Source organism: Apodemus sylvaticus, chromosome 22 (assembly GCF_947179515.1).
Source record: "Apodemus sylvaticus chromosome 22, mApoSyl1.1, whole genome shotgun sequence".
NCBI lineage: Eukaryota > Metazoa > Chordata > Mammalia > Rodentia > Muridae > Apodemus > Apodemus sylvaticus.
This window is the reverse complement of record NC_067493.1, coordinates 17,691,765-17,718,038: the sequence shown is the minus strand read 5'-3', so window position 1 is coordinate 17,718,038 and position 26,274 is coordinate 17,691,765. Positions and strand designations below refer to the sequence as shown.

Below are 26,274 nucleotides of genomic sequence, written 5' to 3'. Positions count from 1 at the left end.
GGCAGCACTGGGTGTTTGACCCCAGGACAAAGACCCTGGGGACCCTGTTGTGGTGCTGGCTTGCTGGGGGATAGAGGGAAGAGGCTGTTTGTTAGAGGGCATACATGTCCCCATTTCATAATAATTAGTAAGGAGTGCTCAGGCTGTTTGGGAACAAGAGCAACACAAGTATTGGCTCTTTTTGTTTTTTTGTTTTTTTTTTTTTTCTCTTTTTTTGATAATTACAATTCTTTACTCTTGTCTGAGAGTTTTAGAAGCTAAGGGGAAGGAGAAAGATATGTTTGCCTTGTGCTGAAGGAAAACTCACATAACATTTGTTTTTGTTTCCTTTTCCTCACCACCCACTTGATTATTTCGGTTTTCTGCTAATCTGTAGTTTTTAGCCTACCATTCTCTTTGCACTCTGCATTTACTACATTCAGCCTCGTGTTCTGCAATGGTACTTAGCCAGAGGCAGTGGCGCCTTGTGTGGAGAGAACATTTGGCAAATCCTGAAGACAGTTTTGTTGATAGTGTGGTAATAGTCCTGCTGTAGGAATCTAGTAGGGAAGACAATATAAGCCTTTAGAAATAAGGCTTGGGCACTCCAGGTGTAGTGCTGAATTTGAGAAAGCTTGACCTCTTTGCCAGAGTCCAGTAATTTGTCGCCTGCTTCCAGTTTCATGCCTACACCTCCAGATGCATCCACTCCTGTCAAGTCTTTCTTAACCATTCCTTTTGCCACCTGAGGTGCAAATTTGTTAGTATAGATTATGATACAATAAGCTGTTTTCAAGCTTCTGTCTGTGTCTCTTTATTAACTCTCAGTTGTCTAGTGATGCAGGAGCTCAGTGCCGCCGAGCTGTGATCTTTAGTTGCATTTTCCCAAGGCCGCAATTCCCACTTCAAACACAGTCTCCGCGAGCCCACACCCCAACTGTCTCCCTTCCTCACCCCACTTTTCCTCATTTTCTCCTGGTTTGGCACACTTATTCTGCCTTAAACGCCTGCTTACGCACTTCTTGTGAAGTGCCTGTCTCTGTTCTCTTGGTACCTCAGTCCTGTGTGCATTACTGTGTTGTGTCAGTGAGTTGTACTTCCCTGTAGAGCCTCCTAGACTACAACCTCTGGTCCAAGGAAAGGTGCATGTGTGCGTGTGTGGCATTGTATTCTGAGCACCTACAATAGTCCCAATACAAAGTCCTTTCTCAGATGTTCAGTTGCAGTTTTGTTTTTCTAGAACTTGCCCAGCTGACTTGGAAATTAGCTTTACAGATGAAACATTGTTGTGGTTTTGTTCTGTGCAGTGAGGCTTGCATATAAGCTTCTCTTTATTTTACTCTATACTTGTTTTGTTGTTGCTATACCGTTATGCTCTCTGTTGCTGCCATTTCTTTTTGAATGTCATTTTGCTTTGTGAATTTGTACCCTTTTGCTTTTGGTACTTTATTTTTTAAATCTCAATTATTTTTTAAATCTCAATTCCCCCCCCCCCCCCCAAGACAGTGGCTTACTATGTAGCTCTGGCTGCTTCCCAGCTGCTGGGATTAAAGGCATTTGCCCCACACTAGCTGCTTCTGCCATTTTAAATAATGGTTCTTCGTTAGATCTCTTTAGTGTCCTGCAAAGCCATGTAGCTTGTTGTCTGTTATGGCTCCATTCCACAGATCTCTTTAGTTGCAGGCACTGAGTATGGAATAGAGGGAAAGGAGTAAGAATTGTTTGGAAAAACCAAGAAACAATTATAATGAGAATTGTTGGGGATGAAAGGTGATATAATTGTTTTCTATATTACTAGTGTGCTACATGAAAGATGAATTACATTGACTGTTTTAACAGTCAAAAAAGTAAATTTAAATTTCTATAGAACATTTAAAGTTTTATATATATATATATATATATATATAAAATTTCGGTATATGATTAGAATTGAAGTATCTTTAAGTGTTTTGGCCAGTTGTGACTTAAAAAAAAAAAAAAAAAACCAAACATTTTTGCTGATGTGTACAAGTGTTTTGCCAGCATGTATATCTGCACCTTGTGTGTGCAGTATCTATGGAGCCCAGAAGAGGGGATCAGAAGCCTTGAAACTGGAGCTGCATATGGTGGTGGGTGCTGAGAATTGAACCCAGAATCTTTGGAAAAGCAGCCAGTACTCTTAACCAGTGAGCCATCTCCTCCCCACCTCATTATGATTTTAATTGTCTTTTGATATTTTAACATTTGTGATATAGGTAGAAGAGTTTATACCCCAGGATTTTTATAAAATACAAAGTTTTAATAGTAAATATATTATTAAGGTTATTATTCTCATTATATGTCAAAGCCTTACAGTAATTGTCTTGAACAGAAAAAAAGTATGAGTTCAATCTTAACTTTTTTCTGTGGAATTTTGATGTTCAAATACCTTGATTTAAAATTGTTCCACTTAAAATGTGATTGTGGCATGAGCCACAAAGCACATAGGATGTTTTCATCCAGAGACCTTCCCTCTGACTCAGACGTGCATGGAGGGAGCTGCTTTAGCTTCACAAACCTCTACTGGTCAGATTATGGGGTAGGTAGGTAAAATAGTTTCTTACTTAATTCAAGTTTAGTTTTTATTCACCTTATTAGTATAGGTCTTATGAAAAGAACTGTATTACACAGAATAATGTTTATAGGCATTTCCAGGGTTTAGAAATTCATAAATTGTGTATTTTTTTAAATTGGTGTTTCTACCCCTGTCTTTTTAAATTTTATTTTGTGTGAGTGTTTCCGCTGTGTGTATGTATGTGTACAATGTGTGTGTCTGGTGCCTGTATAGGTCAGAAGAAGGTGTTAGAGAGTGAAGAGACTGGGGTTATAAATGTATGTAAGGTGCCACATGGATGCTGGAGATTGAACCTGGGTCTTTTGAAAGAGCAGCCGCTGCTGTTAACCATTGAGCCAACTCTCCGGTTTGTCTCAACTTCTTTTAAGGTCAAATTTTTCTGTGTAGTTTGGGCTGACTCAAGACTTAAGAATGCTTCTACTTCAGCTGCTTGAGTGCTGGGATTGTAGATTTTTTTCACCAACATACATGTAACAATATGCTCCCTTTATATTAGATTTAAAAACAAAATCTTACCTCGATGTTGCATTCTAATGATTTTTAGTACTCTTAGTACATTACATATTAGGGTACAGCAATAAGTATGTATGTAGATCTTATTTCAGGTTTTTGAGGAAATGCCTTTTCAAATGTCTATCAGTTTATTTCCTGACAGGGACACACACAAATATACATGTTTATGTAAGTTGTGCTTATGCACATGTAACCTTTAAGGTGCAATGAATGTAGTTTAAGGGAAGATGGTAGGCTCTTACATCTTCTCATATGGTCCTGATAGCTTCTGTGAGGATGGCATACTATTAGTATGTTAACAAATGAATTTGCTATTTTTTTTCACAATTTATTCACTATTATTCTGTTCAGGTTACTATAATTAAAAAAAAAAAATCTGTGGGGGCTGGAGAGATGGCTCAGCACTGACTGTTCTTCCAAAGGTCCTGAGTTCAATTCCCAGCAACCACATAGTGGCTCACAGCCATCTGTAATAGAATCTCATGCCCTCTTCTGGTGTGTCTGAGGACAGCTACAGTGTACTCATATAAATAAAATAAATCTTAAAAAAATTTTTTTTTGTTTTTTTAAATTTGTTTTGTGCCCCGAAACCATTTTTTCATATTTCAGTGAGAATAGGTAAGTTCATTGGGAAGTTATATAAAACATTCACCTTGCTAAGTTAATTTCTATTCATGAGGCTATAGGAGCAGATAATAATTCTCTATAACATTGGTTGTTATGTATGTAACCTTGTCCAGCCTGTGGATACTGTGGTTATTTTAGAGAGGTTTGATTGGGTGGGAGATGGTGGGTGGTTATAAACTAAGCATATTCCTAGCAATTTTACTTGTTTTCTCTCCTGCCTTCACGTTAGGTTAGGTTAGTATGGGGATGTTAGGAGTGGCTGGTTTCTTTCCTTCTTTCTCCTAGCCAAGGAAGTATCGCCTGGGGATGCTGGAGGAGAGGCTAGTTCCGATGGGATCAAAGGCACGAAAAGCAAAGAACCCTATTGGCTGCCTTGCTGACAGGTGTAAATCAGGAGTACCCATCAATATGGTTTGGTGGAACAGAATCACAGAAAACAATTTACAGGTAAAAATAATTTTTCTTAGACATATTTTGAAACTGATTCTTGGTTTCTTTCTGTCTGTGGGCTGGTGGATAAGATGGGCTGGCCTAGCTGATACACTTAAGTCATTCAATTGTTTTTCTAAAGTCAAAGCAAGGTTAGTTTAGTTTGAGACAGGGTTTCTCTGTGTAGCCCTGGCTGTCCTGGAACTTGCTCTGTAGAACAGGCTGACCCTGAACTCAGAGATCTGCTTGCCTCTGCCTCCCTAGCACTGGGGTTAAGGGTGTGTGTCACAGTGTCTGCCTCACAGATGTTTGGCCACTGCCTCCTCTTCCTCCTCCTCCTCTTCCTCTTCCTTTTTCTCCTCTTCCTCTTTTTCTTCCCCTCTTCCTCCTCCTGTTCTTCTTCTTCCTTCTCCTCTTCCTCCCCCTTGCTTTGAGAGGGTTTACTTGCCTTTTAAAAAATTTTTGCATTGACTTGTGTGTTGCACATGTGTTCATGTCTGTACTTGTGTATGTCTTGGAGCACATGTGTAGGTCAGAGGACAGCCCATGGGGCCCACCTTGAGGCTCCTGGGAGTCAGATTCCGTCTCAGGCTCGGCAGTAAGTGTCTTTATTGAACCATCTTGTTGGTTCTGCTCTATTTCTTTGTGGGTTTTTATTTGTTTGTTTGTTGTTTTGTTTTTGAGATAGGGTTTCTCTGTGTAGCCCTGGCTATCCTGGAACTCACTCTGTAGACCAGGCTGACCTCGAACTCAGAAATCTGCCTGCCTCTGTCACCCAAGTCCTGGGATTAAAGGCATGTGCCACTACCACCTGACTTATATTTTCATTAAATTAAAAATTATATTTCATTGAAAATTGGGCATTATTATATGATAGGGGTAGTACTATTAATTATAACTTTAGTTAGAAATTGTGTTTCCTTCCAAATTGTGAATTAATTAGTACTTAAAATATATTCTTAGCTTCAAACCCCACATGTATATACAAAAGGATAATACAAACTTAATAACTCGGTTCACTTCTGTTTTTAAGTTCGATCCTATAGCATTTTACTCGGTAATATTATTTTGGTAACAATAAGTTGACTTTGGCGGAAGAATAATTTATTCCAAAAATATTGGAAAGTTGGTATTTTCCTTAACTGAAACTTCAAAGTTAAGGAAAACCAACCATCCAGGGAGTTTGACAAAATCATATTTAAAACAATTTTGTTGAAAGGTTTTGAATATATTATGAATCCTATGTTCATATATTAATAGTTTTACAGAAATTTTCTTCTCTGAGGTATGTAGAAAAGCTATTTTGTTTGGGCTATTACAATGTTTTTCCAGTTTTAAAGTGGAATTTCTGAAAATCTGTTGAAGCAGCCAGCTAAGTGGGCTGTGACGCTGACAGGGCTGAGGCCTGGCTCCCTTCTTGCCTCGCTCATCACATGTGCTCTAGCTCCTTTTCTCAGGGAAAGGGGTAGAGACAGGAGGTTAGTAAGAGAGTGCACGCTCAAGTTATAATTCTAAAAAGTGCTAATAAAAGCACCATGACTCTGAGGTCAAGAGAGCATTGGGTGCTCACAACCATCTATAATTCTAGCTCCAGAGGGTCTAACACCCTCCTGAATGAATGAATAAAAAATTTTATTAATGTGTGAAAAATGGAATCCATGTCATCCGAATCTAACATATTTCTAATGGTGTCACTTTATGCTTCACATTTCTTTTAAAGCATGGAAGGTTCTCCCAGCTCAGAACTTGGAAGCTTGACACTGCCTCCCAACCTGAGTCACGTGCTGAGTTACTGAAGAATACTCATCTGGTATTTGTGGATTCCTAAGCCAGGAACCTGTAGTAGTTCTGAGCCAAGGCAGTCATTGTACTGTATTATTTTTTTTTCTCTTAGAAATAAATCCCATACCATTTTGGGACCTTTTAATATGTTTTTATATTTTTGATATAAAAAATTTAAAAAAGTTTTACAGCCAGATTCATTTTTTGCATTTTTTTTCATTTTTAAACTATGAGCTCTTCTCATTCTATGAGCAGTTTAAAATTTTTTCATATTTCAAAATTATAGCCATTATTTCATAGGTGGTAAGCTTAATAGATACTCTATTTTTACATTTGTTGTCTTTTGGCTAAATGTTTATGGAATGAGGGTTATAGTTCAGTGAAGAGAAACCCCTTTTGAGAGAAGCTAAGTAACAGAGTATAAAGAGTCAATAAAGAGGTTGGAGCCCATGCTTTTCAGACTGTCTCTCCACTATTGTACCTGAATTAGCAGTGTAATTGTTTATGTAACTGTGTAGCTGAGCTTCTGCCAGGAGACTTCATCTTGAGAATGCCAGTGATTAGAGTTTAGTAGAAATGGACTATAACTTGGGCAATAATTTGTGCCATTTGAAAAACTAGACATTTTTCATAATTTATTGAAGTGACATCAAGCTATCTTCCTTGTTTAAAACAAGGAAGAGTTTTAAACATCTCATTGATTTATTGATCTTGTTTTTTTTCCACTTATGAAAACCAATTAAAAATTAGCAATAACATCTCTGTTTTGAGACTTTGTTTTCAACTTAATTAACTTATTCTTTGATAGCTTTATGCATGTATATAGTGAATTTTAAGTTACTTCTACTCCTGTTACTCTGTCTCGTCTCTTCTTCCATTGAGTCCTTCTTTTCCATTAGTCTCCTCCCTGTTTCCATGTCCTTTCTGTTGTGAACCATTGCTTGCCTGAGCATGGCTGGGTGGTCATTTACAGGCCTAGTCCTACTTCTCAGTGGCTATATCACTGAAGAAAATGGCATTCCTTTCTCCAGCAATCATTAACTGCCAGTAGTTCCTCAGGTAGGAGTGGGGACTCCTGAGCCCTTTGTCATCTGTGATGAAATGTTAACAGGTCCAGTCTTGTATAGGTAGCCATAGTTTTATTAAATCCATGACTACAATAGCCATGTCTTGTCCGGGAGGGTTTTTGTTTTTTGTTTATTGTTTTTTTTTTAAGTACATCTCTTTATCATTTGGGTCTGCATTCACTCTATGTGTGTGTGTGTGTGTGTGTGTGTGTGTGTGTGTTTTGCCTTTGAAGCTGTATTTCTTGAAGTTGAGGATAGTTATCTTGGTTCTGGGAACCAACCAATTTGTGTCTTTCTTGAGAGCCATTTTTCTAGTCCCCCTCATTTTAAAAAATGTTATGTATGTTTTGCCTGCATCTATGTATGTATGTATGTATGTATGTATGTATGTATGTATGTATGTGTACTGTGTGCTTGCTAGTGTCCATAAAGACCAGAAGGGGCCATCGAAGATCCTAAAATTAGAGTTACAGATGATTGAGAACCATTTTTGTAGTTACTGGAAACTGAACTCAAGTCCTTTGGAAGAACAGCCAGTGCTCTTAATCCATGAATCATCTCTCCAGTTCAGTGAAGGATATTAGAAATATAAATTTATGGTATTCTTGATAATAACACATGCCCATTGAAGCCAAAAAGCTAGAAAAGCTGTTACACTTGTTTGTTGGGTTGGCAAACCCAGCAGTCAATCAGTTATTTTCTGTAATGATCATTTTAAATTTACGGTGATCTGATTTGAGTGCAATAAGAGATATAGTTAAAATCAGAAGAGAAGGCATAGGGTGTACCATTCCCATTTTGAACGAAACTGACCATTCCAGAATCAACCTGGCAGATATCCTAGTTCAGATGTTCACTAACCCTTGGCTGGCCAGTTTTTATCAACTTCTTTTTTTTTTTTTTCCATTCCTTTAAGTGTATTTCATTCTTCTTGCTTGCCTAGACCCTTTCCTCTAAAAAGATTTCCATCAGAGGACTTTGTCAGTGGCTCCATTTTCTTGTTCTCTTATCCTTCCCTAAAAGCTTTGCTTAGATTTTCTCATCTTTCTTTAAAGCCTGTGTGCTGAATCTTTGAATACTGATTACTTTCTACTGCATCTCTGCTTTACACTTACGGCATCATTAACCTTCTCCTCGTCATCGTCGTCATCGTCTTCTTCATCGTTGTCATTTCTTTGTGTTATAAGTCTCTCCTTCCTCCCCACTGCCCATCATCAACCAGTTGAGTATGGAATTCAAACACCTCTCACCAAGGATCAGAACACTTTTCCTGCTTTGAAGTTGACTTTTTCTTTTCTACACATGTTCAGGTTTAGCAAGGTTTTTGTCTGTGTGAGAAAAGGCTCTAAAGCAGCAGCTCCCAGCCTGGGGGTTGAGTGACCCTTTCACAGGTGTAGTCACCTAAGGCCATCTGCATATTAGATGTTTACTTTAGGATTCATAACTAGCAAAATTATAGTTATAAAGTAGCTACAAAGTAATCTTATGGTTGGGGTCTGCATAGCATGAGGTACTGCATTAAAGTGTAGCAGCATTAGGATGGTTGAGACCACTGCTCTAGAGTAACTGCTTACATTTCAAGCTATGGGGCAGACAGACAGAGCACTGCCTTTCAATGGGATCTTATAATGAGATCTTGTTTTCCCCAGCAAATATTCAGGAGGTAAACCATACCATCACACCTCAAAACAGCCAAAGTTCACAACAGTTCAGTTTTTGTATTTCTCTTTTCTGCCTGTATTTCTTGTTCACTGTGCTTAGTTTGTCCTCAAGTTCCTGTTGCTTCAGTGTAAAGCTTTTTCTTCTGGTTTCCCTCTTGAAGTTAAGTTCCCTCTTGAGTTCTTGCTGAACTCATAGAAAGTCACCTGTCTCTGCTTTCCAAGTGTTGCTATGAAAGACCAGTGCCACCAAGTCCAGCTTCTTTTTTTGTTTTTTTGGTTTTTTTTTTGGATTTGGTTTTTTCGAGACAGGGTTTCTCTGTATAGCCCTGGCTGTCCTGGAACTCCCTCTGTAGTCCAGGCTGGCCTCGAACTCAGAAATCCGCCTGCCTCTCCCTCCCAGAGTGCTGGGAAGTCCAGCTTCTAATCCATTCTTTTTTTGTTGTTGTTGTTGTTTTTTTGAGACTGGGTTTCTCTGTAGCTCTGGCTGTCCTGGAACTCACTCTGTAGACCAGGCTGGTCTCGAACTGGGATTAAAGGCGTGTGCCACCACTGCCTGGCATTCTTATCCACTCTTTAAACCAAACATTTTGTATTCTGTAATTTTTTTTTTTTTTTTGGCTGTCCCAACCCTGGACCTGTTTGAGGTTGAGCGTTGAGATTGGTGCACAGTGTGGGTGCTGGGATTAAAGCTGTACACAAGTACACCTGGCAAAACTAAGTGTTTGCCTTCGAGTACCATGCACGTAGTACCACTTTTTAGGGGATGAGAACTACTGAGGTTTTTCTGCTGATTAACTAAAGGATGAAAAATCAGACAGTATATGTTACTGTTGTATTACATATAACAGTTGAGTACTCCCCATATGACAAATAGAAAACTGCTTTAGGAAAAAAACAAAACAAAACAGCCAGGCAGTGGTGGCACACACCTTTAATCCCAGCACTTGGGAGGCAGAGGCAGGTGGATTTCTGAGTTTGAGGCCACCCTAGTGTACAAAGTGAGTTCTAGGACAGCCAGGGCTGCACAGAGAAACCCTGTCTCGGGGAAAAAAAGAAAAGAAAAGAGAGAAAAAGAAAAGAAAGAAAGAAAGAAAGAAAGAAAGAAAGAAAGAAAGAAAGAAAGAAAGAAAGAAAGAAAGAAAGAAAGAAAGAAAGAAAGAAAAGAAAGAAGTTAAGAAAGAAAGAAAGAAAGAAAGAAAGAAGAGAAGAGAAAAAGAAAAAGAAAAGGAAAGAAAGAAAAAGAAAGTCCAGTTGTAATTAATCAAGATCTAAATCCTGAGATTTTTTTTTTATTCTGTCTGCTTCTATCCTTGCATTTTGATAAGTCAGCTTGTGGTACCTCTCTCTCTTGGTTTAAGTGTCTGGACATTTATTGGCTCTTTTTAAGATCTGTTGCTGGATTCCCTTTCTGGGTCATCCTGTCTCTACATACATTGTATTTTACTTGGATGGGCTCTTGCTTTTCTTGGGAAGAAGGTGGTTCATCAAACACAGACACTGAAGCTTCTTGCTGAGTTACCTCAGTTACCCTGGATCATTGTAAGTGGAGCCTGTTTCTTTTCTCTCAGGAGATGGCGTTTAATGTGGCCTTCCCTGGGAGCACCGTTCAGTCTGGAGGAAATAGATGGATCTCACTGTTATCTAGTAGTTCTTAGTTAAAAGCTTTTCTATTTTTGGATGATTTTCTTTAATCTGCTTGTCCTTTTCCATTGGGTTGTTCACTAATTGAAACTATACTTTTTTTTCCTCTCAGATTATTTTGGTCATTATTGTAAACATCACTTTGTTTTGTTCTTTTTATTTATTTATTTATTTATTTTTTTACTGAGCAGTATGTGTAATTTTGTAGTAATTATTCTAAAACCGTATGTATATATAGGTGTGTGTGTCGTGCATGCATGGGTACATATACCTATGTGTGTGCTTACAGAGCCAGAAGTTGACATTGGTGTCATTCTTACCTGTTTGCTTTATTTTCATTTTTATAAGAAGTGTTTTATGTGTATGGCTGCTTGTTTGCATGTGTGGATGTGTCCCACCTGTGTGCTTGGTGACCGTGTTCCATCTTGTAATGAACTCATGAAATTCTTAGGCAAATGGATGGAGCTGGAGAACATCATACTAAGTGAGGTAACCCAGTCTCAAAAAGTGACTCATGGTATGCACTCACTAATAAGTGGATATTAACCTAGAAAACTGGAATACCCAAAACATAATCCATACATCAAATGAGGTACAAGAAGAAAGGAGGAGTGGCCCCTTGTTATGGAAAGACTCCGTGTAGCAGTATAGGGCAAACCCAGAACAGGGAAGTGGGAAGGGGTGGGTGGGAGGACAGGGGGAGGGAAGGAGGCTTATCGGAGTGGGGGACTAGAAAAGGGGAAATCATTTGAAATGTAAATAAAAAATATATCAAATTAAAAAAAAAAGAATCTGATGCCTACTTGAATTACAGGAATGAGAGATGTAAAGCTCTATAAAGGTTTTTTGTGGTATTAGAGATCAGAATTTGCCTAAAGGTACAGATGTATTAAAGATGTATTCATGCTGCCTCAGAAGTTTTAAAATAATTATGAACCATTAAGTTTTGTGCATTACTGTGATCGTAGCTTATCTGATAAAATGATGAAATGCATGAAGACTATTGGGTTTGTGCTGGGTCCAGCATGCCTGCATAAGGGGAGGTGTGACATAGTTCCGGCCCCTGGAGCATCACCAGGCTGTTGATCTTCATGGTCCCCACATGTGCTGATGCTAGTAGCTGTTGCCCTGAAGCTGATCTGCTGTCTTTACTACTTTACTTTCATTTCTCTTTCTGGAGAATGTACTTCCCCTGTTGCCATATAAATAAAACAGATGCGGTTCTCAGGAATGAGGGATGGAGGTGGTTCTGAGGCTGTGGAGGCCAAGGAGCAGGCCCTCTGCTTGGCCTTCAGGGCCATGAGAAAGGATCCAGACAACAGAACCACACACAACAGAACCATAAAAGCCTACACAGTCCATTGTAGAAATAGTTGATTGCCAGACTTGGCCTTGAATTTGGAATCATGAAGAGATACATGTACCCTGTGGTCCAATGACTGCTGCATTAATTAGCCAAGGTGAACTTGGGTCCATCAAGGACAGAGAGTTAAAGTGGTCTCAAGAAAAGGAATGGATAGAAAAAAAATAGGAATCTCTAAAATACAAGTGAATGATGGGTTTATCTTACACACATAGACATATATACTTTAGAAACAAATGGTATTAGAAGGAGAGTATATGAGACCATGGGATTGCTAGGATAGGAAACAAAGATTAGAGAATTAAAAGATGATGGGTAAGCATATAAAACGTTAGTACTTTGTTCTTCTGGCTATTTGGAGGAATTGGAGTTGGTAATGCCCAGAGAGATTGGAGAGCTAACTGGTTACTACATAAATTTTAAAACTTTGTAAGGAATCATTTTAGTTCTAGTAGTATGTCATCTTTCTGTCTTATGTGAAAATAGTAAAGACTGCTGTCTGCTGTGCCCAGCTACCCGTGAAGAACAGGCTGTGTAAAACCCATGAGGAAATTTGCTTTTGCTTTGTGTTAAGTTTCTGCTCTAAGGAAGTGAGGGTTGAGACTGTTGACCTCGGCAGGTTTGTGAGAGGATCCACTTGGTTTCCTTGTCTACTTGTCAATATCTCCTTTGATGTAACTTTATCCTCTTGAGAAGTACTTCATCAGAAGGCTCACGTTACAGTCTCATGGATCACAAATCCTTCTGTGGATGCTACCTTTCTCTAACTGGTGCTTCTTTTAAGGGCCCAGAGAAAGTTTGGAAGCTCATTAGATATGCTTAGGTCTTGAGTTACTTAACTAGGTTATAGTGCTACTTCAGGTAGATTTTAGTCTTTAGGGCCCAGGAATGGGAACATTATAGATTTTGGTGGAATAGATTGTAATTAATAAATGCAAGACTTTGCTTATATTAGGCTGTATAATAGATTAGGATTCCTTGGGACTTTGGAGCGTTAGAGAAGTGCAGTGTAACTGCAGGCCTGTGGAGTGAACGTAGTGGTCTCTGCCTCCATCCCCTCAGCACTCCCCCATCCCACCCATTCAGTTTCCCTGACTACCCAACTTGCTGTTTCCTGATAAGTAATGGCCGGAGGACCTGTGAGACTTTTATTCAGACCCTTTGTTGCAGTGGTTTGTGTTCTCTCCTTGTGCAGTGTGCCTTGGAGTCTGTCTTTACTGCTGTTCGTAAATCTTTCATTTGGCTTTTCAACAACTTCTTCTATAGAAAGTTTTCTTCTACCTTATAAATATGCCATGTTTATCTTCTATTATCTTGGTAGCCAGAAAGAAAGACTGCTACATAAGGAACGGTTCATATGTCTAGGCAACCGTGCAGCAGATCTGAGGGCCTCGTTCCTGCTTGTGTGAGCTACTTGCATGCCTTTCTTTCAACCCTGAGTGGAAGTTTGCACTTTCACCAGTCACTTAAAAATAGTTTTGATGTACAACCTACTGGTCAGAAATTAATGGCATTTGTATTAATTACCTTTTTGTTGCTGTGATAAATACCATGCCCCAAAGCAATTTAGTAAAGAAAGGATTCATTTTGGCTTATGGTTCTAGAGGGATAGAGTACATTAACAGTGAGGAGGGCATGTATGTTAGTTGGCAAGCATATAACATTTTCATCCACATACATGGGAAGCAGAGAACAGGAAACATGGGGAGGCTATACAATTTCAAAGCCTGCTCTTAGTGACATATTTCCTTTATTGAAGGCTCCAGTTTCTAAACTAAAGGTTCTATAACTCCCACTCCTGAACGGTACCATTGGCTAGCTAGAGCTAAGTGTGAGTACATGAGCCTGTGGTGCATCAGCTCTCAACCTAGGGGCTCCACCTCTTTGGGGGTCTTTTTTTTTTTTTTTTTTTTTTTACAGAAGGACCCTTTTATAGGGGTAGCCTTAGACCATCTGCATCTCAGATATTTTACATTACAATTCTTCACAGTAGCAAAGTTACAGTTAGGAAATAGCAACAAAGTTAATTTTTTTAAGATTTATTTATTTATTATATGTAAGTACACTGTAGCTGTCTTTTTTAGATGCCCCTGTAGTGTTTGCAATATCAACACTGTTCAAAAGCCCTAATTCTGTTATTTTTTTTAAATAGAAAACAAACTATATGTTTCCAGCATACAATAGCATAGAATATACCATAAGAAATGGGAGCACAGCCAGGAAAAACTGGACCAACACAAGGCTGAAGGACAGACACCGCATTCTGTAGCTCCATGCCTGGTGTCTGGGTCTTCAGCTGCTGCAGAAGGCTTACTTAGCTGACTCCACTTCTGGCTGCGATATCTGCAACATGTATCTCTTTTGGGCTCATTCTTTCTGTCTGCAGCTGTGAGGAAGAAAGATGAGTTAGTGTCAGAGTGGAAGAAGGCTTTTGGGGCAGGGCAAAAAGAAAAGACGAGGGTTTTCAAATACAAAGCTAATGAAGAGCAGGCTAAGGGAAGTAGAATGTCACTGGTGTCATTTCAGGAGAGGGCGAGTGAAGTAGTGTAGTGGTGACTGAGTGTGGCGCTGGTCACTGATGATTACTCTTATGTAGGGTGACAACGATGAAGAGCAACAAGTAGGGCAGGGAGAAATAAAATGTGTTTACTGTGATCGCAGCCATGCACGTGGCACATGACTTGGTTAAGTTTTTCCTGTGCAGCCGCACATAGTGGTGTTTTCTCCCTTGCCCCACTTGATTCTCTTGCCTCCTCATAGAGCCCTTTGCAGATCACACACCTTTAGTACTTACCTGATGTAGTCACATTTGATTCCCAAATCCATCCTTCTAGTCCTCTGAAGTCACGTTTTTTAAATTTTATTTATTTATTTATTTTGGGTTTTTTTTTTTTTTTTTTTTTGGATTTTGTTTTTTTTCAAGACAGGGTTTCTCTGTGTAGCCCTGGCTGTCCTGGAACTCACTCTGTAGACCAGGCTGGCCTCGAACTCAGAAATCCACCTACCTCTGCCTCCCAGAGTGCTGGGATTACAGGCGTGCTCCACCACCGTCCGGCCCAAAGTCACCCTTAAGTAGTGTATTATTAGCCATTTATAGGAACTGTTTATCCTGTATGGCCCAGAACATAGAACTGAGTATCAGTATATTCTTCCTCAAACACGTTTTTACTCTCAGCACAGTTGTATACGCACATATATAACTGTGCATCGCCTAGCTCGGTTATAAATACCTGTCAGTGTCCAGTCTGGTCTCCTTTGCGGTTTCCTCTAGACTCTACTGTTACTGATGGCTTCTTATCTTGTTTCCTGTTTACTTCTTCCTTCTTACTTTTAAGTACCTTTTTTTTTTTAAGATTTATTTTATTTATGTGAGTACCCTGTAGCTGCCTTCAGACATACCAGAAGAGGGCAACAGATATCAGTACAGATGGTTGTGAGCCACCATGTGGGTGCTGGGAATTGAACACAGTACCTCTGGGAGAGCAGTCAGTGCTCTTAACCGCTGAGCCATCTCTCCAGCCCAAAGACCTTCCTTTTTGTCTGATCTTGCTCCTCTTATCTTTGCCCATCTGTTTATTATTAGGGAGAAAAGTTGAGGCCTTCTGCCCATGTTCTTGCCTGTTGAAAGACCATGCCCCCTCAGGCTTCCCTGCCTTCGAGTCTCTGTTTTAGACTTTGGCATTATGTAGTGTACCCTTTATGCCCAACTTGGTTTAACTAGCTTGTCCTTTTGTATTCAAACCACACTGTAGTTTGAGGTCGTAGCATTAGACACCTGCTTTCCCCTAGAACTTAACTGTACTATACTTAATTATTTATATTACAGCCATATAGGCAAATTGTAGATAGTTCAGTGTAGGTACTTGTGTTAAGAGTTGTGGATGTCTGGACTCTTGGGAATAGAGACTTCCATTTGGAATGTGTTCTCTGTGGAGTTCTGCCCTGTGAGCTTTGAAGCACAGTGTCTACGTCTGTGCTGCAGTGCCAGCCCCAGTGCTCAGAATTGCTCGTGTACTGTTGAATGACTTGAACCCTTATGAGTAAGTATTAGCCAGGTGCATATTTGGTCTGTGAGTTCAGAAATGTAGAGCTTTATCTATTTTGTTAACTTTTTCTTTGGTATAGGTTTACAACAAAATGTCATTGTGCAAAGAGTTGAAAGTCTTAATGTATTTTGTGGATTAAATATACTTGGTTAGGAAAAAGTGCTCTTTTGTGGAATGGGACAGATAGGGTTACCTGTTAGTCGTTGTGGATAGAATGTACACACAGTTCCTGTAGAAGTTGTATTTGCATGGGACATTTTTCTCTTGATTACTTGGGGTACTGGCTTCCTGGATGGGATACTACTGAGGCTCCCTCTGACATGACCTAGGTGGCATGCTTTGTGACTCTTAGGAGGGCTGGGAGTACATTGATGTATGTAACCGCAGAGGCTTTGAAGTAAGAATGACAGTCCTAGGTGTGAAGTTCTTGTATGTACAGTGAGGCTACTGGTCCCATGTCAAGTGTTCCGACTGTATATGGATTGCTGGCTCACTACCACTCCTTTAGGGAAGACTGCAAATAAAATAGAGTGGTTTGAGTGGCTTTCTGATTTGTAATCTTAAACTACTGATTACAACGTTCTAAAGTATGTATACTTTTGAAAATATTTGGATGTGAGACGAGTACAAAAGAGAAATTAAAAAATTCCTTCAGCCTTCTCACAACCTAGAGGAAACATTTTTGCTAATATTTTAGTGACAAATTTTTCCTAAAGCAGAGTGAATATAAGCTTATTGAGGAAAAGTTGGAAGGGCTACAGGAGAGAAATACCTGTCAGTTACTTCTGTCTTACTTAGTTACTATGCTGTTGCTGTGAAGAGACACCATGCATTTTACTTACATGGTAAATCTTGGCTCAACTAATCCACAAGTTTAATATATTTTGATAATCTTAAGTTAACCGTATTTGAATATGCTTTAAACAAGGAAAATAGTAAACCATTAAACATGTCATGGCACTGTGCAGGCTTTGGTTAGCCTTGACTTCTCTTTTCTATTTACTCTGTTACTTTTTTGTGTGTTTTACTTCTAAAAACCAAAGACTGTGAGTGGCCCTGAATAGATCATGTTCAAGGCTTCATCTTTTTATGCTTTTAAAGATCAGTTTGGCACGGCAGAATTCCCCAGCTCCCCTCCCTACCTGCCATGTACTCAAAAGAATACTTTTCAGGGCTTGCCTGTTGCCTTGTTTCCACCAGACAGCATAGGAAGATTTGTTAATTCACAAAGTATTGACTGGGTAAGGGCATTCACCACAGTCCTGGGACCAAGTTGGGCTTAGAGTGAATGGCCACTAATGAGGTCCACTAGTCAGGTTTAAAGCATGACTTGAAAGGACCTGTCTAACTACATATTAAGCAATTTAAGCACAACAGGTAACACAAGTTAAAAGTATGTCTTAAGAATATAGCACCAGACAAGATAAAAGAATATTTTATCTTCTGTCCATTAAAACAAAAAGGCAAAGAAAGAAAGACTCATACAGAGAAAATACAATCAAAATTTGCAGAAGTGATGCCAAGGAAGTTACCAAAACAAAATGTCAGAATAGTTACTAAATCCCATTTCAAATGTTGGAAAGCTAGAGGGAAGACAAACATGGCAGTACAGATATGGAAGATGAGTTAAACTTCTACATAAGGAAGTAAAAGTTTTAGAAGTGTTTTTTTCTTTTGTTTTGTTTTTTTTGGGGGGTGGTGGATTAGGTTTTTTAGAGACAGGGTTTCTCTGTGTAGCCCTGGCTGTCCTGGAACTCCCTCTGTAGACCAGGCTGGCCTCGAATTCAGAAATCTGCCTGCCTCTGCCTCCCAGAGTGCTGGGATTACAGGCGTGCGCCACCGCCTGGCAAAGTTTTGGAAGTTAAAGCTAGTGTCTGGAGTGAAAAAGAGATTGGACAACCTGCTCATCCCACCCCAGAAATGGGCAAAGAGACACCTTATTGGCAGTGGTGCTCTTCTATCAGTCAGGGAAAGCAGATGGCAGGCCTTTGCTCATCCTAGCTTGATGCCTGGCTTGGTGGCCAGTGTCGTGTTATGCCTGGGACTCACAAAACTCAAACCAAATCAAATGCAGGCAGCCCAGCTTAGGAGGAAGACTGAGAGACCTATGAACTGTCATGCCACCCTCAGACCTGCACTCCAGTGCACAGCACAGGCGGGCCATAGACATCTGCTTGTTGTCATACTACACAGCACAGATGGAGGATGTGACCGGGGGCCCACCAGCTGCAGCCAGCCTGTAGTGGCAACCATCACAATGTGCAGGTATCTGGTGGCATGGGGGAGGAAGAGGAGTGGAACAGCTTGAGCCTTATGATGGAACTGGAGACTCCAGGATGGAGGAGGAGCCTGTTGTGAGGGCCCAGACCCGCCAACTGGGGCCATGGTGATGTCCCAGCTCAAGTTGCCACTGAGGGCCATGTCTGTGGCTATGCAGTGGCAGGGGTCACTGTCAATGTCCATGGCTCATATCTCCACTAGAGACCACATGGGGCAGCTGCTGGGGACCACATGGATATCTAGGGGCTTTGCCTAACTGGCTTCTTCACTGGATGCAGCTCTCTGAAGAACTGACCCCATCTCTTACCGTGGGAGATTGGGACCTGCACCTCACCCAGGCAGCACAGTGGAGCTGGCCCTGGTGTCAGGGTTCTAGGTAAACTAGCCCTGTTGCTTGTCTGCCATTGGGTGGCATGGGCACAGAGTTGGGATGTGTATGTGTATGTGTGTGTGTTGGGAAAAGCTGCCCAAAGAGTCTCTGCCTCTCTGCTGCACTGGGGAGAGCTGACCCTAGTGATGGGGGCATAGGTAAGCCAGCGTGAGGGTGAGAGTAAGGAGAGCTGGCTCCAGCACGCCTCTGTTGTGAGGCTCCCTGTGGGAGAGGAATTTCCTCCCCTGTAACCCCTAGCCATCTGAGGCATTTGATAGAGCTGACCCTAGGGTTATGAGAGTGGGTGAGCTGTCCCTGTCCCTAGAGTGTGTACAGCCAAGTACAACACAGTAGGGTTGACTGGTTGAGGGGATGCGGGTGAACCAACCCAGAGGGAGAGCTGGCATTGCCACTCATGAGGTGGCATGGGTGTGGGGGCGATGCCGCTCCCCCATCACCTGTGGCAATCAGGAGAACTGGCACTGAGGTTATGAGAGTGGGTGAGCTGGCCCTGTTTCTTGCTGTGTGCAGCACTCAGAAGAGTGGGTGGGCCCTGCCCCTCATCTAGCTGCACAGTAGAACTGGCCCTGCCACTGGTTAGCCAGGAGGTGGCATGATTGTGGGAGTGAGAGCAGGAGCACTGTTGTTGCCTCCTCTCCTGGCTGTCGCACCAGGGAGAGCTGGCCCTGCACCTGGCTTGGGTGGGTAACACAGTGGAGTTGCCCTGGAGGTGAAGGCATGGGTGAGCCAGTCCCAAAGGTGAAAGAAAGAGCAGGAGAGAAGGCTACAGCGTTTGGAAGAGTATGCTCCACACCTTGACTTGGCAACACAGTGGAGCTGGCTCTGGAGGTGTGGGTGCCAGTGAGCTGGCCTTGAGGGCATGAGAACAGGAGAGGTGACTGTCTCCTGTCAAGTGTGATGGCGGCATTAGTGACTTAGCCAGAGAGAGCAGTGGTAGAGAGCCTACCCTGGTTGTGTGGAGGGAGAGCTGTCAGCCTGACCAGGATCGCTACCACCCAGGCCCAGATCCAGGGCTCTGAATTAATTGGCTCACCCCAAAATCTCTATGATCTGCAAACTGTTCAGATTTGTGCTATTCCAAAGCTGCAGGATCTTCACGACATTGGGCAACAATAGGATAGCTAGGAGGAGCTCCTATAAGGATCCAGTATTGATGTTGTCACAGAACCAGAGATTTCGAACCAGACCAATGACTCATTCCAACGAACGTTTACAAGTGAAGATGTGCGGACAGATGGATATACTGTGGGACACACTGGGACATACTATAGCTTCCATGATGAGATGGTTTCTGTGCTTTGTTGTTGGTTTTTTATTGTTTGTGAGTCTTTTATTTTGTGGGTAAGTTGCAAGGTTGGAAGGGTTGATATGAGGGAACAGGGAGAAGAGTGAGAATGCATACATGGTGTGAAACTCAACAACAAATCAGTAAAAATTGGAGAGAAATTGGACAGGAATGATGTGCGGTTGGAGTTTATAGAAGAATGGACTTAAAGACAAGACCGTATATATTTAAAAAATAAAAAAAAGAAGTATGAGGCACCATCAGCTGCTTTAACATACTTGGAGATGGAGTTTTAAAGAAAAAAACATTTTGAGAATTAATGGGCAAGCATTTTCTGAAGCCGATAAAAAGCCTGTAGATGAAGTTAGCCCAGAACCACAGCTCACAGAAAGGTAAACAAAGGCCACTAAGCTGTACCAGACTGACAGTGCTGGGGCACAGCTTTGTGTGCAGGTAGCATCTTTCTCTCTGAAGTGGAATAATGCAGACTGTCAGGGCAGCAGCATTTTCCCCCCATTTGATATGAGAAAGGGTCTCTTTAGTATGCATCCCTGGCTGTCCTGGAATTCATTACATAGGTCAGACTGGCCTCCAATTTGGAGAAAGAATTCTTCTTCCTGCCTCCTGAGTGTTGGGATTAAAGGTGTGTGCTACCACACGTAGCTCAGATAGTATAATGGTATCTTTAATATACAGGAAGCAAAAAAAAAAAAAAGCCATACCAAAGTTCTGCATTTGGGAAAACTATGAAAATGTAGACAAATGAACACACGTAAAACTTGGTGAAACTTAATTTAGATGTGTAGTTTAGTTTAAAATGATTACATTAGGCCTAATTCTATGATTTTGGAGATGTGCTATGGTCTTGTAAGCTGTTGCCTTTGGCAACAGCAAGTGGGATCCAGTTGTAGAGCCCTGTTTAGTATGTGCAAGCCCTGGCCTGCAAACACAAACGAGATTTTTTTTTTGTTTGTTTGTTTTTTGTTTTTTTGTTTTTTTTTTTGGTTAGACACCTAAAAGTGGAAGAGTCAAGGCCTGTAGCCCCAACATAGAGTTAGGGAGTGAGATTGTGGGTAGGACGCCGACCCGGGCTACAGAGCCAGACCTCCTCCCGCTGTCCTGGGAGTAAAATCAAACAAGTAAACCAAAACATTTAACACCAGATATATTTTAATACTGAAGTAAGTATTTTAGACAGAAGTAAATCCCCATGGTTTCCCTTCTCTATACATATCTAAATTCCTGCACCAGATGCAAAAATAGTGTGAGTAAATTATAAGAAAAAAACAGCTCATTTCTTTTTGAAACACAGTCGGCTGTTCAAAATAAAAGTCTGAAAGGGGAAGTGGAAATGATACTTTCCTTCTGTTATATCTGAGATATTAATTGAGCTGGATGATAGTGTTATGGACTGAATTATGTCCCTCTATCCTCCATTCATATATACTGACACCTAACTCCTCACATGACTATATGTGGAGATGAGGCCTCTCGGGGATTATTAAGGCTAAATGAGTTAGGGTGAAACCCTAAGCCAGTGTCTGTTAGTCTTATAATAAAGGGATGAATACCAGGGATCTGATGTACAGAGTAAAGATCTAGGGAGATATAGTGAGAAAGCAGCTGTCTAGAAGAGAGAGCCTCAGGAAGAATCTCTGGTGGTAGGTACCACCTTGATCTTGGATGTCTAGCTTGTGAGACTTAGAAAATGGATTTCTGTTTGTAGTGTCTAGTGTTTAGTTATGACGGTTTGTGAAAATCTAAGGATAGGTTAAAACCTGAGGGAATTACTACAACAGTAGAACAGAATTTTAGCTTAATTCTTCAAGAGTTAAATGAAAAAATACTTGGGGTCAGGATGGGGGCTGCTCAGATGGAACCAGAAGTCAGGCGATGGCTTTAAACCCAACCCTATTTCTAACAGTATTAAATCTACATTGTATGAACATTACAGTAATGGACAGTGTTTCAGACTGGATTTTAAATCTATAATGATGCTAGTAAGAAGCTTGCTTTAGAGAGACACTAGGGATGTTGGCACTGTTTGTAAAGAGTGCCTGCTGTGTAAGCACGAGGACCCGAGGTCATATCCTCAAGCCCCTACATAAAAAAAGTACTTGCCTGCAGCCCCAACACTGGGTGAATGGGAAAGGTCTGATGCTGGCCAGCCTGACTGAAAACAATGAGCTCCAGGTTCAGTGAGAACATTTCATTTTAGAGCAGTAGAGGAAGGAAGAGTCCCTACATGTCTTCTGGGCTGCACGTGGGTATGTCCACCCTAGTCCCCTGCCCTTATAGATATATCACACACATTCGGCATAGACATACAAAAAGAAACCTACATTAGATATATGTGAGAAGATTATGTGGTTCAAGCTAGACTTTGGAGCCTAAAATGACAGGGCTAAAGGTTATAATACCAAGATTATAGTATTGCAGTGTACTGTTAGCTGTAAAAAGGATGGACATGTCATTCTTTATTGTTGATTTACTTAATAACAGATGACAAAGCCTGATAGAATTGTAAGGAGAAACAGATGATAGGGATCTTTTATTTATTTATTTATTTTTTAATGATAGAGATCTTAAGGCTGTTTTCTCATTTTATAAGAAGGCAGTAAGAGATAAGAGAGTTAAAACCAAGTTGACCTAATTAGCATTTACAGAATATTCTGCCTGGCAACAGTCAAGCACATGTATGTATATAAAGACCAAGACCAAGATAAAGACCAATTCTGGATTAGTCTACAAATCTCAATAAAGGTAAAGGAACTCAAATCATGAAATAGGATCTGACCATAGTGGAATCAGAAATCCGTGACATATTTTTGATTAATTAGGGGTCAAAGGAGAAATAAAAAGAAATTGGACAATATTTCAAACTGAATAAACATATATCAAAAGATACAGGATGCCAGTTGGTAATAATTGGGGAGTTTACTAAAATAAACGTCTGTTAGGAAAGATGGGTTTTTACAATAAGTGATTATAGCTTCAGCCTTAAAAACTAGGAGGAAAATGGTAAGTCACACCCAAAAAAAGCAAACTCAGAGCAGAAATGAATAGGAAAAAGAAAATTGGGGGGTGGAGCAGGGTTGGAGAGATGCCTCAGTGATTAAGAGCACTTACTGCTTTTATAAAGTGCTAAGGTACAAGTCCCAGTACCCATGTGGGGCAGCCCACAGCCACCTGTGATTCTGCCTCCAGGAGCTAATGCTCCAGCCTCTGCTGGCACCCACCCTGATGTCACCTTCTTCACCTACTTACACACAGGTAAAAACAAAAGACACACACACACACAGGAATTTAGGGAGATGAAGTGGACAATATCTGCTGCGGGGTCTTATTATGTATCCATGCCTGGCCTGGAACTAGCTCTGTAGCTTCAAGCTAATCATGTGCGTGTCACCACACCTACCTAGAAATGGACTTTATAATTATCTCCCCACTAACCCCTACCCCTTCCCCGTTTGTTTGTTTGTTTGCTTGTTTTTGAGACAGTGTTTCTTTGTAGCCTTGACTGTCCTAGAACTCACTGTAGATCAGAGTGGCTCCAACTTAGAGATCCACTCCACCTGCCACTGTGTCCCAAGTACTGGGATTAAAGGTATGAGACACTACCACCTAGCTGTAATTACTTGAATACAAAAAAGTTTAGATGTTTGTACTTTCGGATTTCCCCCTAATATTCAAAGGAAGAAACTTAATATTTTAAATAGACTTAAGTAGTAAATCTTTAAAAAAGAATTAAATCTTTTAAAAAATCTTTTTTTTTTTAAATTATCCAGTGAGTCCAGTTTTTTGCTCTCAGTATACAAATGTGTGTCCGGCACACTCACTGAAGCACATTCCTGCAGTAGATTCTTCCACTTGCAGCAGTCGTCAGTTATCCATAGGTCCTCAGCCAGGGCTGGGGCTTGTGAACCCCATATAGGTCACCACAGCTACGGTGAGGTCCTGAGTCTGAGTTGGTTCTGTGTTGTCCAGAAGATAGTATTTCTCTCCAGTCTTCTCCATCCCCTGTTCTTGACTCTCAGATGAAGAGGAGGTTTTATGAAAGCGTTTTCTCATTTATAGCCGAGTGCTCTATTGTCACTTTTTTGCTGCACTTTGTGCAGTTCTGAGTTTATGTGTTAATCACATTACATCCACTACACAAGAGATGCTTTTCTGAAGGCTAAGAGCATCACTAATCTGCAGCTAGGGATACTCATTTAGAGAGCAGTTTAATACTGTATCGATATAGTAAGTTCACCTCTGGGGACTATAAGCCCCATAGCCATAGTCCTTGACCAGATCTACAGTACCTAGCATGGATTTTTCTCCTGGGGACTGAACCATATAGCCAATCAGAAAGCAACTATTCCATAACCTTCATGCTACTCTGCTGTTGTACTCATGGGCATATCTTTCCAGGCTAGTTATTGTAACATGCAGGATCCTTTGTGGGGTAAGACTTTGGATGATTTTTTCTTCCCCAGCACCCTACATACTACCTTCTAGGTCAGTTCTAGCTTGATTTTTCTGTCCTGTGACTAAAATGTGTGCTGTCTTCAGCAATAGGGGCTTAACTATCAGTTCTGGTGGGTGGCCAAGGGCAGTGGGAATAGCCTGTATTGTTCTGGGGAACTCCAAACACCCTTGAGCAACAACTTGAGGGGCAAAAATCTCAGACGTGGCATTGGGCCCATTTGGCAAAATGTGGTTTTTGGGAGCAGGAGGACTGTTCCCCAAGTAGAAGGACTAGTTATAAATTCATCTTGGGGTGTGTGGGGGGCAGGGCGGGAAGGAGTGCATCTGAAAGTTTATAGAATAGGTTTCCACATCCATTCCTCCAGCCTGCTTAGTGCTGGTTACTGCTTCCTCATCTCGTGCCTCTGTCTTCTCACCCCTCTCCCCCACACCTTCCTGTCACTCGGATTCTATTACCCTGCCTCCTTTAAAACTTTTCCACTCTCATATTCCCAGTGGTCCCCTCCTAGTTTCCTGGTTTCCAAGTTAAACACTGAAGTCTAAAGATCCCATGTGAGGACCCACATATGGGCAAGAACTTGGGGCCTTTGTCTTTCCGATTTGGGGTTACCTAGGTCAGCATAATTTGAAATTCCATCCATTTACTTTGATTTCCTGGGTTTTCCTTTACTAAAGCCATGCAGCTTTATTGTGTTTGGGTGTCACATTTTCACTATCCTGAATGTATCCTTTTATTATATTGACTGACTTCCTGAGCGTTGTCATGACAATAGCATGAGTTAAAGGACGTGAAGCTTTTCTGTCCTGCCTAACAGGATCTGTCAGTAGCCCCCATGTGTTTATTCCTGTGTTCTTTTGAGTTCATTATTTCTGAGCTCAAGTGCTCACAGTTAAACAAACTCACAAGCCACCTACTCAAGAGGAGGAACAGTAAAAATAAAGATTTTAGGACCTTTTCACCCGTTTAACAGTTGAAACAGGTTTCAGTGGTTGGTTGCAGTTTAGTGTGTTAACTTTAAGATACGTTAATTTTAATAACTTGTATTATAATGAGTTTGGGGCCCTTTCATGGATGACTGTTGTAAGCACATTGAACCTTCTCCATTTTGTTTCTTATAGGGACCCTTAAAAATAGGCTTTCATGGGGCTGGGGGATGGCTTGATTGGTGAAGTTTGGATCCTCAGCTCCCACACAATTGCCAGGGGGTAATGACAGGCTTTTGTAATCCCATTGCCAGGGTTCTAGAATGATAGGATTCCTGAGGTAAATGGCCAGCCCATTTACGTTATATCAGTGAATCCTAGGTCCAGTGAGAAGCCATTTTAGAAATAAGGTGTGACTGAGTCAAACAGCAGATATTGACTTTCCCACACAGAAGCATTTACTCTCCTAAGAAGTACAAACACCTTCCTTTTCCAACATAGACAGAAAATACAGGCTTTAGAAAGAAGTAAAAATGGATAAATTGGAGAAACTCAACTTCGAAATCTGGTAGTTTATTTTGATCAGTATAATTACAGCATAATGGAGAGGGTGATTTTTAATTTTTAGGAATTTTCCTATCTAATTTTATTGTCTCTTCCAATAAATTTGTAATTCTGAAGTTGCCATCTTTCTTAGCCATTTTGTACTTTCTTCCTCCCACTTTTGGTTTTTTGAGGCATGGTGTTTCTTTGTATACCCGTGGCTGTCCTGTGATTCTCCCTGTAAAGCATGCTAGCCCCTCACCTCAAAGTTTACCTGCCCCTGCCCCTGCTTCCGCCCCTGCCCCTGCCTCCGCCCCTGCCCCCGCCTCCGCCCCCCGCCCCGCCCCTGCTCCCGCCCCTGCCCCCGCCTCCCCCGCGTTGGGATTCAAGGCATGAGGCACTAGGTCTGGTGCATTCTGGACTCCTACATAAGATGTCAGGTAGCTTTCCTTTTGCCCCTCTTTTAAAATAGATTTGGGGTTGACGGGTGCACACTGGGGCTGCGATGCTTGTTGCCTCTTAGTTGTTATCTGCCTCCTGTGACTGGGAGGCGCTGCACCAACTTTCTTTTGTAGAAGTTTGGTCCATCCACTTCATGAATACACCAAATCTTCAGTTTTGGAGATTTTTCTTTCCTTAATACCTTTGTGTTATTAAAAAGGGAATTTTTTTTTGGA

General features: G+C 41.0%; 1 protein-coding gene and 1 non-coding gene across 6 annotated transcripts in view; both read left to right on the top strand.

The window, feature by feature from the left end:
• The window catches only part of Pan3 (poly(A) specific ribonuclease subunit PAN3), a 114,205-nt gene that overhangs the window by 32,740 nt on the left and 55,191 nt on the right, over window positions 1-26,274 (top strand). For 4 of the 5 annotated variants that reach the window (XM_052168558.1, XM_052168557.1, XM_052168559.1 and 1 more), the window contains exon 5: window positions 3,998-4,159. The exons of the other annotated variant lie outside the window; for it this stretch is intronic. In XM_052168558.1, coding sequence (XP_052024518.1) covers window positions 3,998-4,159 — 162 coding nt within the window. The remainder of the gene's footprint in view (window positions 1-3,997; window positions 4,160-26,274) is intronic. 5 annotated transcript variants of the gene reach the window in all.
• Window positions 17,612-17,752, top strand: LOC127673455 (small nucleolar RNA SNORA48). Its single transcript, XR_007975184.1, has one exon. It is a non-coding gene; the product is annotated as a small nucleolar RNA SNORA48 (small nucleolar RNA).